This window comes from Hipposideros armiger, unplaced genomic scaffold (assembly GCF_001890085.2).
Source record: "Hipposideros armiger isolate ML-2016 unplaced genomic scaffold, ASM189008v1 scaffold_405, whole genome shotgun sequence".
Classification (NCBI taxonomy): domain Eukaryota; kingdom Metazoa; phylum Chordata; class Mammalia; order Chiroptera; family Hipposideridae; genus Hipposideros; species Hipposideros armiger.
This window is the reverse complement of record NW_017731755.1, coordinates 132,250-147,919: the sequence shown is the minus strand read 5'-3', so window position 1 is coordinate 147,919 and position 15,670 is coordinate 132,250. Positions and strand designations below refer to the sequence as shown.

Below are 15,670 nucleotides of genomic sequence, written 5' to 3'. Positions count from 1 at the left end.
CCCCTATTTGTCACTTATCACTGGACTATCCTGTCTTAGTGCATGAGGGCTGGAGACCCCACATCTTTAGGTCACTACTGCAATCCAATTAGAATGGTCCCTGCAGGGCTGTGGTCAGAGTGCAGGGCTCTCCCACAGGCCCTGACTTCTCTCCCTTGGAGGAAATGCAGCAGACATTTAAATATTTCCAAACCAAACAAGACACCCTGAAGGACTCTCCTCCTGTGGCCCCATCATCTGCCTCAGGCCGGATTTGAAAATATCAAACAACGCAGTGACAGAGGCAGCTTGGATAGGAAGAGGACTGGCTGGAAGCCGGGACAACAAAGGCAGCGGCGGCCCCGTGCTGAGCATCTGCCCTGAGATTCAGGGGCTGCTTTTAAAAGCTGCAGAGGCAAGAAGCGGGGTGGTCTTCCAGCCACAGTCCAAGGAGGGTCGTGATCTCCCACCCCTCCTCCGTGGTCCAAAATAAAAAGCTGGGTGGCCTTGGGGATTTCAAGTCCTCCTATCAGTTGTTTTTCACGAGACACACTTGCTTTCTGGTTTTTAATGCCTATTGCTCAGAGAGCATCCTTATACCCTAATTTGTTCTAAAAAGCCTCTTCATGCTCTCTCCTGCCCCACTCAAGTTCAATGAGATTTAGCATTTCATCTGGGCTTTGATGGAAAGGAATTAGAACTCAGAGAACCAACCCCCCACTCCCACCCTCCCCCACCCTCCCCTCACTGCAGTTGCCTCTCATTCCATGAGAATAGAGCCTGCTTGGAAATTCTGAAGAGCCTCAGCACTGAATCTGGGGGGGAAAAAATGCAAGTTTTAAGTTCAGCCTTGTTCTGCATGTAATTGTAAGTAGAACTGTGGTTTCTTTCTTTTGTAATCTTGTTTTCCAAATTAAAACCCCTCCGTGACTCAGCCTCTGCCTGGTCTGAGGATGCAGAGTCCTGCCAGATTAACCAGGAGCACTGGCCTGAAAGGACGCCTAGGTTGCAGAGGCAGCTAGTGTCAGGAAAGCTGCAGTCCTAGCAAGCGCCGCCGAGCTCCTCCCTGTCCAAGGGGCCTGACAGACTTTGTCTCCTCCAGGCCTGTGAGGACGTCCAGTTCACTGAAGGAAATGTTGGTAGCAATGACCCTGGGGAGCAGTGTTCGAGTCCTCTCTAAGGGAGCCCTAGCCAGACATATTCTAGACACTGAGGGCCAGTTCTCTGCTTCCCTGAAGTTCCTTTTCAGACCTGAACATGCCCCCGGCTCCTTTCCTACCAGGCCTGGGAGTCCTGCTGTTATTCTCTGGGGCAGAAGGAGCCTACACTTCGTGGGAATTTGGCCTTAGGGTGGATTAGAGCCTGCTTAGTGTGGGATCCCACAGAACCAACCACCCCACTGCCTATGGCTTGAGGTCTCAGGCTGTCTCAGTGTGGCTGGTTCTCACTAAGGACCTTAGGAGAAAGGGTTGGGTCCTGGTGGCCCGGCTGCCATTGCCTGACCTCCTCTGGGCCTACCCCTTCATGTGGGAAGAGGAGGACGGTGTTTACTGCAGTGTGGGCTGTGCCTTGGGTGATGGAAGAGCTTTCTGGACAAATGCCCTGCTGCGTACCATGTGCATCTCATGAATTGCCAGGATGGGTGTCATGGATGCCCTGGCACACTGGGCATGCCTACCCTTCAGCAAAGCCTCCCCCAACTCAGCTGCCACCCCATCCTTTCCGACCGCCCAATTCGGAAGTGTGGAGTCCAGTGGATGATGGACTCGGGTTGTGGTGTCAGCCCTCTCAGTTACTAGCTGTGTAGTGGTGAACAAGTTTGCTCATCTAGGAAATGGATTTAGCAATATGAACCTCTTAGAAATAAGAATAAAGGAGACTAAAGGACTAACAGGTCTCGCATACAGGTTAGCTGAGAGCCTGGCACATTGGGAACCCAGGAGAGAACTGCTTCTCATTGTTCATACGATGTGAACCACACTAGTTCTTCCCCAGCTCAAACAGGAAACAGTCTTTTTCTGGCCTTTCGTCTCTTTGGGAGGCCAGATTCTGGGTGCCAGGCCTGTGTCTGATGCCCGAAAGAATGCAGGCTGACTGAGCTGGGGCTCCCCTACATGCCAGCTCTAGGGTGTTTTCTAGCTGAAGGAAACAAAAGCTAGCTTCCAGGCCTCTCAATGTTCAAGAAGATGATGGAGAAATAAGGCTATGTTCCAGTGGCCCAGCTCCTTTTAGGGTTCTTCGGAGAGCTCGCTTCACCCAAGACTCCCTTGGTGAAGGCTGTGGCTTGGGGACCATACGAAATCAAGTAGATTCCTGTTCAGTTGTGAGCTTGGTTTATAATTGTTATGAGTTGAGTTTCATTCCTCCAAAACAGACATGTTTAGAGTCCTAACGATCTTATTTGGAGATTGGGTCTTTAACAGGAAATAGAGTCAAAGTGGGGTCATTAGGGTGGGTCCTAATCCACTGTGACTGGTGTCCTTATAAAAAGGGGAAATTTGGACACAGAGACAGGCACACACAGAGACAGAAGGGAGGTGACAAGACACACAGGGAGAAGACGGCCATCTACAAGCCAAGGAGAGAGGCTTCGGAAGAAACCAATCTTATCTCAACCTTGATTTTGGACTTCTGGCTTCCAGGACTGTGAGAAAATAAATTTCTGTCTTTGAAATGACCTAATTTATGACACTGTGTTATAGCAGCCCTACCAAATTAACATAATAGTCTCTTGTCTTTCCTGTGTCCACCCCTCCGTCTGCATGCACAGAGAGCAGCAACCTTCCTCCTGCCTCATTTAGGACTTAGCTGGGACTCAATGTATGTATAAAATGAGATCACACCATGCCTTGCTCCCAAGCTCATAGAAAACTTAGGAACTATACCTTCACCACCTACATTATGCCAGGAACTAACTGCTTTGTAGCCACTCTAATCAATATTTAAGGTTGGTCTCAGTACCCCCACTGCCCAGTTTAGGAAATTGAGGCACAGCAAGTTACGTAATGAAGTAAGTGGTAGGGCTAGGACTTCAATAAACCCAGGCCTTCCTGCCTCTGATGTCCCTTCTCTTCACAGCTCTCTCTGTTCAGTGAACCAGGGTGTGCAGTTTGGAAGGGACTTGGGGGTAAGGGTAGGGAAGATGGTCTAAAGACATCTCTGGGACATTTCTTTAGTGTATGTAATTTCTCCAGGAGTTATTTCCAGGCCGTGATAAGGAACAGGGTTTCACCCCGACAGACTGGAGGGGACTGTTTATGAGCTTTCAACTGCCTGCTCCTTCAGAGTGAAGATCTGAAGCTGGTGCATCATCTCTCATGTGCTCCTGGGTGGGTCAGACGTTTGCTGGTTGATTCACCTCTTGATCAAGGACTCCCTGTTGGTCACCTTTCGGGATCCTCTTAGAACTTGGGACCTGCGTGTGAAGAAGCGGTCATCCAAATGGAAGATGGATCTCTCTTGCCCTCCAGACCTATTCTTATCATTATAAGGAGACATCCAGTGTTCAGGGGCTGACAGAAGCAGAACTCACTGTGACCTTGCCACTGCGAGGAGTGCCTAGGGAACCCTCCAGGCTGCACCGCCATGGTGCTACTCCGGGAAGCACTGTGCTCGGCTTGGAAACCTTCGCACTGCACCCTGGTCCTAGCGGGTAGCCTGTCTGTGGCAGACGCTCAGTTTGATCATTGAAAACAAAAGCAACAATTTCATTTGAAAGAGACTATTTTTTATGCTTCTAGAATTAGAGGAGGGGGGAAGTCCTGCCATTAGAGAAAAAGGAAATCTCAGAAGGTGATTATTAAACCATCGCAATCAATTTGGAGATTTAGAAAGATGGCAGGTGGGATAAAATGTCAACCTTTTGGTACTTGGAGCTAGAACCACAACTGAAAAGAAGTCTGTGGGAGTGTGTGTATACGTGTGTGTGTGTGTGTGTGTGTGCTTGTGTGTACATGTGTGTCTGTGAGTGCATCTGTGTCTGTATGTGTGCTTATCTGCACGTGTGTTTCTTTAAGTATTAGCTCTGATGCACTTGGTGTTGGGCATTCTTCCTTTGTTTGGCTCTCTCCCAGTCACTGGGGAGGGGGGTCCCCTATTTGTCACTTATCACTGGACTATCCTGTCTTAGTGCATGAGGGCTGGAGACCCCACATCTTTAGGTCACTACTGCAATCCAATTAGAATATTGACAACTGCCCTGTTAGGAGGCCCTGGGCAAGTGAGGCTCGGGCTCCTTGGTTTATTGTCCAGATGTCCCAGGCACAGAGTGACATGTGGCAGTAATGCTGTGAGACTGCACAGCTCCACTTGGCCATTCCTGGCAGCCCTGCGGGAGGGTAAGAGCCTCAGCAACCCTTGCTCATATCCTCACATCCTGTGCCTTCCCCAGCCTGACTCTTCTCTGGGGAAAGAACCTGAGTAATTGATTCCTATGAGTTACACCTGGCAGCAGTGCCAGACTGTACCTCCTTGTCTATAGGTCTGCCCTGAAAATAGAGGCGGGGTCTGTGAGCAGAGCTGCCACCCAGCCCCAGTCTGGGGAGACAGAGCAGGGCTTTACCTGGAGAGCTTCCGAGGCTCCCACACTCTCAGTCCTGCCCAGAGAGTCTGTGTGGCCAAGTGGGGCAAGACTGGGCTTCTGATTTGCCAAAGCTGTCCAAGTGGCCTGGTGGGTGCAGGACGTAGCACACTTGCCTTCCGAACAGGGGAACTAATGTGGACACACCAGCCACACATAATTGAGGTGGCCTTTTCTTTTCTGCAAACAAGCAAGTTTGTGACAACAATACCTTCTTCAAAGGATTTCTGTAAGACATAAACAAGGTCAGGCTCATTAGTGGCTGTCAATCCCGGCCTGAGCAATAGAAACGCTCAGGGAACTTTTGAAGAACTCTGAGGCCTAGCCTCTCCCAGAGCAACTAATCTTGCTCACTGGCTGGGTGGGTGACAGGATGGCCACCCAGGTGCTTTTCAAAGCTCCCAGGTCCCTCTACAGGACACATGGGCTGTGACCCACTGCTGTATGTGCAGAAGCTCCATCAAGTTACCACTGGGCCCCCAAAGTGGGAGTATCAGCTGATCAGGTACTTTTGGAACCCTACTCAGACACCAACTACTAGCCTGGTTATCTTATACTTCAGCCCAGCTAAGCGACTGTTTTCGAATAGTTCTTTCCTTCTTCTTGAAGATTAGCTGTTGCGGCAGATCACCCTGTGGTTCAGCAACTTACCCTGTATGATGCTGCTGTCTGTTCAGTGCTGGGGTGAACGAATTAAGGAGAGCCAGAATGACACAAGGTCCTGCAGACAGGCTCTGCACACAGAGGGCGTCCTCATGAGCTCACTTCCAGGAGCTTCCCCTGGGCCTCACCTGCATTCCCTCCATAATGAAGCAGGAGGTGACAATAATGGCTTCACAGACCATGGGAAGGGTATGGTGGGGTAGTGCTTAGGAAATGCGAGTGGGGAGGTCCTGGGTGGGGGTTGGGGTGAGGGGTGGCTACCAGGGGAGAGAGAGAAAGGAAGTCTTCCTTTCCACATACCCTGGGGCCAAGACTCAAATTCAAAGCAGTTTGCGATTCTAGAGGTGTTCCACTAGTTCTGGGAGGTGACATGGTGCTGTCTGGAAAACGGAGTCCTTGCCTGGCTGTGGCCAACGCCCTTTGGGTCTCTTTTTATCTGTGAGACAGCAGCTCCCAGGCTGGAAGGGTAGGATGGAGCCCTTCCCGAGGGAACACTGTTGAGGGCACTGGCCTCCTGGCTGCTCCTCAGACTGCCTCTCCTCTCCTGCACACACTTATGCCAAGAGGACTTGGCATAAGTGATTTGGCCCTGGGATGCACACATCCCCTAGGAACTAGAGTGCTGAATATTTATCAGTTTTGTTGCTCTGGACTCAGGGCTCTCTGAACTCCAAAAGAACCTCTAGGACTTTTATTTTTTCCCAAATGATCTTGATGACTGTGTGCTATGGCCCTCTCTGGCCCAATGTCTACATCTGTGGTGTTTTTTCTTACTCAGATAGTGTTTCATAGAGGCAGGTTTGGTAAAATATATTTCCGTTCTGATAAAATATATTAAAATATATTTACATTCTAAATAAGTTGGTGCCTGTTTTGAATTAATCACCATGATGCACAGTAATTAGGTATATATGAATCCACAAGAAAATTTTTCTTTCAGGAAGGAGGTACTAATTCCGTTTAATATAATACGGTGGTATATACTATGGGCCTGAAGACTTTCCCCCAAAATCAGACTTCCACTTTCTAAAATGTTAAGTCAAGATTATTTTCCCTAAATTCTCTTGAAGTTGTTGCAGCAGTTCAGAAAATTTGAGCACGCAGAACTAGAGAATTGTCTTACTTCCCCAGAATCGAAGCAGAAGCCAAGCAAAACAGAAGTATGTGAGCCTTTCAGCCAATGCCCGGCCTTGGAGACTTGGAGAGATAGCTGTGGCCTCAGAGGACGGCAGCCCAGCTTCAAAGACTGCTTTGCTAACTTTGGGACAGGAACCCTAAAGATATTTTTCAGATTCTTCCTCTCCAGATCTCTCCCTGTCTCCCTCCCTCCCTCCCCATCTCTTTCTCTTTCTCTTTCTCTCTCTCTCTCTTCTATCCCTCCCTCCCTTTATCACCCCATTTCCTCTCTCCCTCCCCCTCTTTATTCTTCTCTCCTCTCTCCTACCCTCTATCCCTCACTCTCTCTTTCCTTTTCTCTCTTCCCTCTCTCTGTATCTCTCCCTCTGTCTCTCTCTTCTCCCTGCCCACCCCCCATGATTCTGCCTGACCCATTTGTATCTAGAGATCATTATTTGTATACACTGAGACTGCAGCCCCCTTTCTTTGCCTTCTGTCTGTTCTACCCTCAAAAGATTTTATAACCAATAAAGAAATTTCTTTCCCCGCCTGCTTGCTGCAATCATCACCTCCCTTGCCTGGAGAATTCTGACATCATCGTTGTGCGTAAGTACCTAGACTTACTGCCCGACTTCAATGATGCCACCTGACTTCTTGGCTGGAATAAAATAAGAGGCCTCATTGCTTTGAATTAAAAATTGGGTAGGGGCCTTTTCAGCTTCCTTTGCTTGGCCCACTCCCAATTCTTTGAAGTGTACTTTCTCTTCGAATAATGGCCCTTGAGCCATTCTCTACTGCTCGGGCCTGCTTCTATTTCTCTGAAATGTATTTTTTCTTCTAATAAACTGTCCTTTCCTATAACTTTAAACAAAAAGTAATAATAATAATAAAATAAAATAAAGTAAATAAATAAATAGGTAGGTTGTTTTCTGGTGCAGGCTTCCAAACTAGGCCTTGCATTTCTCCAGGGGCCAGTAATCAATGACAGAGGTATTTGGGTGAACAAACTATTTTCCAAAACCTGTTTCGATCTTTGCCTATCTAATGAATAAATTAGCTGTAACACCCATCTGAACCTGTAAATATTTGTAATTCAGACTGCCGTTCCAGACCTTTGGTTTTCGAAGTGTGGTCCCTGGAGCAACATTGGCATCACCTGGGAACTTATTAGACATGCTGACTCTTTAGCTCCAGCCCAGAGGGACTCCATCAGAAGCTGGGGTGGGCCCAGCAGCCTGTGTGTAACAAGCCCTCTGAGTCACTCTGAAGCACACTCAAGTTTTAGAACCCCTGCTTCAGAGTGAACATCGCCTTTGTGCCTACATCTGCAATGTTAGATGCACAGTTCTTACGTACGATGTTGGCGAAAACGTGTGAAATAAACCGAAATCAGACAACATGGGTCGAACCCCGATAGCCATGACCTAGTGCAGATATGTAAATAGGATCAGCATCCCCAAATCATAAGGATATGGAAAAAGCACCACAAAATAGGTCATTTTTAGAAAGTCCTCGCGCATCTTTCAAGAACCATGAATCACCTAGTGCGGGGGGAGGGGAGGGGGGAGGAAATGGGGAGCTTTGTGTCTCTTTGCACCACTAGGGGGCGCGCTAGCCTTTCCAATGCGGTTACTCGGAGACGCAGCGTTTTTGTCTTTGAGGTCCTGTCATTCTCTGTATAAACAAGTTACGTTCAAGTGTTTAGGATATAAATTACGACCATGCCGGCAGCCTCAGAAGGAATGTAAACACAGCACTGTGGTCGGAGCAAACTCTGAAACTGACTTCATAATTTATAGCAGGCCCCTGAGTAGCTCAGTATAAAAGAAAAAAAATGCCCTATTTAACTGCAAATATGATAATGAAGACACATAAAAAAGTTTAAATCACTGCTTGGTTTTGGGAACTATAGAAAGGAAGCATAAGGATTAGGAAGATGGTTAAGAAGTTTAAAGACAAGCTGTTTTACTAGGGAGATGGTCTTTGGACTGAAATTCACTTGGAATACAAAAACCTGTGTGTGAGATATCTACTGAGTGTTATTAAGTGCCTGGTGATTGACTGGCAGAAAGGTCTTTTAGGGAACCAGGAACAAAGGTGAGTTTCCAAAAGCAAAAGCAAAAACACAACAAAACCCCAGCCCTGAGTTGAAGAAGAAAACTGCAGCATGATTGTGGGTTGAGAACCTCTGCTCCTGCTCTGATCGCTGGTAGCCACTGCTGCCCATGAGTTTGAAGGGCTGGCCAGACAGGGGGCACTGGGAAGAAACAAGCCCTCCTGTCTAGTGGGCCTATTTTCTTTTTTTCATCCAGAGCTTCACCAGCCCTTGCCTAAGGCATTCATGATTGGGAAAACTTGGGAGGCCATGCAAGAAAGGAAAAAGGGCTGTGAGGGGGTCCCGAGGGAATACATCAAATCCCTTGAGAAAAGTAAGGAGGGAGTATAGAGCAGAGGGGGAGAGGGGTGGGGGTTGGTGGTTGCCAAGCTAAGCAGGGCTGGCCAGGCTCTGAATTGGAAGATGGGGAAAGAGAGCAGGCCCAGGACACCTTGTGGGGGCCAGGTTCTGTTACTCCCCAAGGAAGTTAAAGAACCCGGGATGCTGAAAAGGACCCATTGCTGTTCCCACAGCTTTCCGCCTCAGGACTCTTTAGGAGCTGACCACCACCTATAACAAAATGTGATCAGCACCCATTACAAAACTGTGACTTGCAAAGGGGAAACAGCTGGTGGTTTGGGGGTACCTAACCCTCGCTGGCTGCTCAACCAGGCCTAACACTCTGTGCTGGCAGGGAAGAGGAAAGAGCAAAAGTAAAAACTCTCCTTGGGCACAGGAAAAGAGAACAAAAGGGGCACAAAACCTAATTTCTTCAAATCAAACTTTTTTGTTTAATTTTCATTTTTGTTTTTCACTATCTTGCCTGGTTTTCTTTTAAGTTCCTTTCGCCTTCTGGTTTTTTGTTTAGCCAGAAAGAGCTAGGGTGAAGGAAAGAAAGAAATTACAGAAAACGTTCCTTCTTCTCTTTCTCTCCTGAGAAGACCCAAAATCAGAACCTGGCCTGTTACTCAAGGCACAGACCCCACACCATGTCAATTATACAACTTGAAAAAAAAAAAAGTGTAGAGTTGCATTGCTGGCTGGTGGAGAGAACGTGGCCATCTCAGGATGCCGTGGAGGAAATAGGTCCCTAAAACGACTATTTGTTATATACATTTTATTGAAAAAATTTTACATCAAAATCGTTTGGCAAACTGTAAAAGTATACATAAGTGCAAATATATCCTCCTTTTAAAATACAAGCAAAGTGTGAGTATACATGAGATCATAAAAATATCTTTAAAATATGGTGGTAGAAAACAACCTTGTAAGAAACGTTGTATTGTCACAATACTGAAAACCACTTTCTTAAACTAGACACATTGTTTCTAAATACTTTCTTAATAATGTTCTTTGGCACCTGTATCCAAACGTAATGTTTGGTAAAACAACTCTCTCCTTCACTAGGCAACAAGATGAGGCTTTCTTGAAATTTTGTGTTTAGCACTGCCTTTTTGAAAAGCACACAAATTTTCATAGATAAAGAAAAACACACACACAACTTGTCTGCGTTTTTCAGACCCTGATTACTGAAGGCAATGAAGATCCCAGAGTTACATGTTTATGTTTTTCATGTGGTAACTTTGTACCATTTCTGCTAAGAAGTTGAGTTCTCAGTTAGCTCTCCCTCTGATTGGAGCCTGCACATACTTAGGGCATTACCATGCCAGGGCTTGTCCTTCTACCAGTGGTAGACAACTGTCAGTGAACAATGCTGGCCTGGGGATTCTAAGTGACTGGGGTGCTACTTATTGCGATTGGGGTGCACATTATGTGAGTCCACCTCAGTTCATCTTCCCCCTCAAAGGAGAGAGCGGCCTTGGCATGGCCTCCTCCCTCCCTGCATTCACATGACGCAGGGCTTAATATCCTGACAGACGCTCTGATGGTGGTGATGGTGATAATATGGCCCGCTAGCAGAGGGATGAAAAGAAGAAATGCCATTAAAGTTGAGGACGAAATCTTTTCTGTCACACACTGGGGTAGAGTGATGCTGGTATCGAGGCAGTCCCACTGAAAGAAGAAAATAAAAACTCTTTTCAGAAACAAATTTGTCCAGCTGAGGGTGGGGCATATTATTTTTAAAAATTTAACTGGTGTCTTGTTTTGACTCAGGGTAAGAAAGATGTTGGTCAATTGCTATAAAACTGGTAGAGGAAACCTAGTTCTAGAAGTGTCTCAAAGTTTTAAACTATGGGTCATGGGAAAACTCTGGAATCATTATGCTTTGTTTTGGCGTACCCACAAACACAGAGCACGGTCCCCTTCTAAACGGGGTTCTTATCTGCCTGAATTTCTCTATTACTCCTGGAGGCCCTGAACAAGCGGTTCAATCGCAGGAGGAGCAGGGACACTTGACCCAGCCTCTTGGTCCGGGTTCCTGAGCACAGGGCTTTTTCCAGAGTCCAAGCCCTCCTCCGCAGAAACACCAATGTCGCCCTCCCCTCTTGTTTCTCAACTAACTGGCCCGGCCAGAGTAGCAGGCCACAGCAGGAATATTTCCTGTGCCAAAGAGGGGGGTGGGGGACAGAAAACAATCCCTGCGCCAAAGAAAGGGCCGGGAAAGAAAGCGCGCCATCTTCGGAGGTCTAGAACGTCTAAAGCTTCCCCTAGAGAAGCCAGATCCCAGGGACAGAGAAAGCCCTTCTGTAAGAGCTCAGTCGCAGAGCCTTCTGCACATCGTGGCGTCTGGCAGCGCCGGGAGCCCCTCGGGGAGCCTCTCAGAGAGCTCCAGCCTGGCGGAGGACGAAGTAGGCCCGCACCCCTCTGCTCCGGGGCCGCTCCTCCACCCAGGGTCGAAGTCTGGCGGCCACTGGGCGCCGACCTGCCGCCGCCCTTTGCTTTTGCTTTCTAGGCGCCTGAGAGCCCCGGGGCGCAATCAGCCTGGGTGTCTGGCGCACGCTGGGACCTGGGCTTCTCCCAGAACAGGCCTCTGTCCGTGCCGGGTTGGGTTAGGCCTGCTCTTTCCAGTGACCCACATGGTGTGAGGACCGTGAGCCACACGCTGGTACCGGGCCTCATTCAGTTTTTGAGTGTGTGAAAACCATCCCCGTTGGCCCCGCGGCGCGAGCGCCCTGCTCGCGTGCCTCGGCCTGGCCGCATCCCAGCGCTGATGGAGACACCAGGCGGCTGCTAAGTAGCCCTTGACTCGGCCTGCGTTTATTGTCTGATAAGACCTATTGTCGCCATACATGAGCTGCACTGCTCTCATAAAGCAGCAACCGGTCCACGCGCCCTGGATATGCTCTTGTGGCTCTGCACACAGGTGCGCTCGCCCAGCACGTTACAGCACGTCGCGGTGCCAGTTACTGGATCCCCCAAATAGGGGACCCAGGCAGGACCCCAAGCGCGCTCACACCTCCCCGCCCAAGGCCGCCGGTCAGCACTTGGATGTGATGGAAAAGGCGATAAAAGCCCTAGCTCTTTTAAAGGCTAACACAACAAAGTGCGCGGGGCCTCCGAGAGCACACGGGCCTTGGCCGCCCTGTATCGAGTGGGGGAGTGCTACCTGCGTGGGTGTGCTGGGGGTGGGGGGTCGTGCTGTGTGTGGTGTGTGTGTGTGTGTGTGTGTGTGTGTGTGTGTGTGTGTGTGTGTGTGTGCCCGCGCGCGCGTGCGCGCGGACGCGCGCTCGCTACGAAACTATTCCTCCGCCCACAGCCTCAGCCTGCTTGTCCCCAAGGCTCCTCTCTGGGCCCTGGGCTCTAAGTAGGCCGCAGCCCCGCGGGCCCCGCAGGGTGCTACGCACCCGGCTGGCCCACAAGATGACAACAAGGGCTGGGATGGGGATAACATTCGAGAGGTACAGGAGCCTGAGGACGAGAGAGGAAGGCGTAAAGCATCCGGCTCGGGCTTCGGCTGAGCCACGGCTTCCCTGGCTTCCCAGTCTCGGCTCAGAGGTCGTGCGAGGGTTCTGGGAAAGGCCACGCGGCAGAGGCCCGACTGCTCGGCTGGGCAGTTTTCGTTCTCTCCAAGACAAAGAGTTGTGTTTCGGATCCCCGCATTTCTGGGGCTTGTGCGTGCTCCGGGTGTGTGGAATGGGGATAGGGCGACCACACAGAAGGATCAGAAATCTACTTCCTGAGTGTTTTTTTTTTGTTTCTTTGTTTTTAATTTTTAGGGTACTCTTTCGCAGCGGCTGCAAAGCCTTAAAGTCTGGATTCAGGTTGAGTAGGGCCTTCTGGGAAAAAGGAAGCGCGGAGGACAGTCTGCAGGGCCGGGAGAGGAGAGGGTGGGCGGGTGGGTGGGCTAGTGGGCCAGTGGGCTACGCCTGGGGTGTGGAGTGACTGACAGCCAGTCCGCCAGGATAAAAAAAAAAAAAGGGAGGATCGTCTGTATTGGTTACTTGTAGAAATTCCCATAAAATTGAACAAGACTCTGCTTTCAGTGGGTTAAGTCAGGCTAAAATCCTCTCCGGTGTGGTCCTGCCGAGACTGTCTTTGTTTAGTTAACCTCTGAGACCCGCATTTAAAAGGCCTGTTTGGGAAATTTCACCGTCCAGGGAACCAACATCTTTTGCCCATTTCTAGGCTTCCCTTCTCCCCTGCTTCTCTTGTCCTACACGAGTCACTAAAATATAATGTATTCATCGTCCTGCGAACCATTTCCTAATGAAGGGAAGGCAAGTTAAGTGTAAGCTAGAGCACCATACGATGGGTAAACCAACCGGGTTTTAATCTGCGACCTGTGGGTACCTCAGAGGGGGTTAATATAAGAGAGTTTGTCTCCACCTTCAGAGAGGGTGAATATGAGAAACCTGGATATTCAAATTCCCTCCTCCACCCTACCTGTCTCCTCCCACCGAAAGGTTTAACAATTCAATAAATTTTCATAATCCTCTACCAGCACAATTTACACCAGCAACACAACTGGTGTCCAATGGCAGGCATTTTCTCAAGGGAGTCATAGGTGGCCTAAGACAGGCTCAAGTGTCATCAAGGTGGGTCACAGTCGTGGGAAGGCAGGAGACTCCACAGCCAGTTTAAGATCCTGGGACCCCACTCTGCTGTCCTCTCTGCCCCTCCCTCATTTCCCCTCCTCTCAATACTTGCCCAATTGCAACCACTCCCTACTCCCACCCTCACTCAGCATACAGAATAGCTCCCTTTCTGACTTTTACTAAATGGACAAAAATACAGCAAAAACAACTTTAAAAAGACAAAAAGCAGCAGACAGCTCCTTGGCCAAGGTCCCCAAAGTCCACATGCCTTCTCTCTAAGCTAAGTGAAGCCTGAGATTTGAGACCTGCAGTCCACAAGAACACCCAAAGACCGCAGGCTGGTGATTCTGTACCACCCTCCTAGCAGTGCAAATTCTAGAGGTCCACCTCTGGGCCAAGGTTTGGTGGAGGGCACTCTGACCCCAACCCTCTGTCCTCCACTAATAAGATGCCTGCTCCCCCCAGCATCGGCTTCTCCCAGTGCCCTCAGACCCCTGGGCTCTGGCGACCCCGGTGCCAGTAGCAGTAGCTGAAGAACCAGGAGGCCTAAGGCGACGCCCCCAGTGGGCGCGCTGTTACCTGAGAGGTCCTCGCGGGCGTTCTGGTGCAGGTAGGTCTGCTCCAGCGAGTAGGAGGACATGCTGGAGTGCAGGCCGGTGGAGGCCGCGGCGTTGCTGCTCGGCGTCAGGGCGGGCGGCTGCTTGAGGTAAGGCGAGGCGCCGGGCGAGCTCCAGTGCGCCCCGGGACTCGTGTAGGGCGAGTGGCACTCGATGGCGCTCGCCATGGCAGGGGACGAAGGCACGGGGCTGCTGCTGCTGTCCGGACCGTAGTCCCCGCCGCCGCCGCCGCCGCCGCCGCCGCCCGCGCCTACACCCCCAGGCCCGGCGGGCACGGGGCAGCTGGCCATGTAGGTGGAGCCCGGGTTGGGCGACATGTGCGGGACGTGGTGGTGGTGGTGGTGGTGGTGGTGGTGTGGGTGCGCGTGGCCCGGGGCGCCTGCGCCGGCGTCGTAGCCCGCCGGCATCATGTCAAGGCCGCCGTAGCCGCCCTGCCCGTGGCAGCCGAGCGGCGCCGACGGGGGCGCCTGGAAGTCGAAACCCTGGGGCAGCAACGAGGCCCCGAAGCCCAAGCCACTCACTACGCGGTGGTACATGGGTTTGAGCGCCTGGCACTTCCGCCTGAAGCCGCGAGGCCGGCGGCGGAACGAGCCTTCCTCGAACATGAACTCGCTGGCCGGGTCTATGGTCCAGTAGTGGCCCTTGCCCGGCCGCCCGAGGCCCTTGGGCAGCTTGATGAAGCACTCATTGAGCGAGAGGTTGTGGCGCACGGAGTTCTTCCAGCCCTGGTAGGCACCGCGGAAGAAGGGGAAGCGCGCCTGCAGGAACTGGTAGATCTCGCTGAGCGTCAGGCGCTTGCTGGGCGAGCTCTGGATGGCCATGACGATGAGCGCGATGTACGAGTAAGGCGGCTTCTCCGGCCGCCGCAGCCCCGAGCTCGCCTTCTTGGCGCCCGCGCCGCCGCCGCCTGCGCTCTTGCCCGCGGCGGAGGAGGCGCTGGCGGGGTTGGAGGAGGAGGAGGACGACGAGGAAGCCGAGGAGGCACAGGAGGCGGACGACGACGACGACGACGAGGCGGGCTCCAGGCCGGCGGCGGCGGCGGACGGCGGGCTCATCAGGGCGGCCTGGAGCGCGCCGGGGGCCGGGCTGCACGCGCGGCGGAGCGGGGCCGGCGGCGGGCGAGGCGGGGGCGGCGGCGGCCCGCCCTCGGAGGTCATTTGAGATCCCGGAGCGAGGCTGGGCCGCGCGGCCGGCAGCGGAGGCGCCGGAACCGGGTCGGCCCAGAAGCCGGCCGAGCGCCCTAGCCCGACACCCGGGCTGCAGCCGTGGCCACTCCGAGCCAGCGCTTCGGCGTCGCCTTCCTCAGCTCCGCTCGGGCTTCTGGCGGCGGCCGCGGGCTGGAGGCAACGCCCGGCGCATCCCTCCCCGAGCCTCAGCCCTGCTTTCGCAGCGGCCTCCCGGGCCGCGGAGCCGCAGCGGCCGGGTGCCGGGCAGCTGCGCACGCGGGCTGGGACCGCGACCGGCACCCCGAGGACGAGCCCGACGTCTCCCTTCAGGAGCGCTACTCGCTCTGTCTCTCAGACTTCCTCCCTCCCTCCGCTCCCCCCGGCCGCCCTCCCTCCCTCCACCCCTACCCCGCCCAGTCCCCTCCTCGCGCCACCGCCTCGGGGAGGGCACGCTCCGCCTCGGCGCTCAACCTCCCCCCACACCTGACGGCAGGCTCCCTCTCTTATCTCCTTCCCTG

At 52.0% G+C, this 15,670-nt stretch overlaps 1 protein-coding gene across 1 annotated transcript; it reads right to left on the bottom strand.

The window, feature by feature from the left end:
* Positions 1-9,532: 9,532 nt before the first annotated feature.
* Positions 9,533-15,235, bottom strand: FOXF2 (forkhead box F2). The gene is made up of 2 exons (XM_019663801.1): positions 13,949-15,235; positions 9,533-10,445 (listed from the first exon to the last, which is right to left on the bottom strand). The coding sequence occupies exons 1-2, from the start codon at positions 15,141-15,143 to the stop codon at positions 10,279-10,281; spliced, it is 1,362 nt and encodes a 453-aa protein (XP_019519346.1). The 5' UTR covers positions 15,144-15,235; the 3' UTR covers positions 9,533-10,278.
* Positions 15,236-15,670: the final 435 nt, after the last annotated feature.

What these genes read in the sequence shown, in the direction of transcription:
- FOXF2 (XM_019663801.1), bottom strand. Translation starts at nt 15,143, where the DNA reads ATGACCTCCGAGGGCGGGCCGCCGCCGCCCCCGCCTCGCCCGCCGCCG. An exon ending in CGCCCGCGAGGACCTCTCAG is followed by an intron (nt 10,446 to 13,948) that starts GTAACAGCGCGC and finishes TTCTTCTTTCAG; the next exon opens with TGGGACTGCCTCGATACCAG.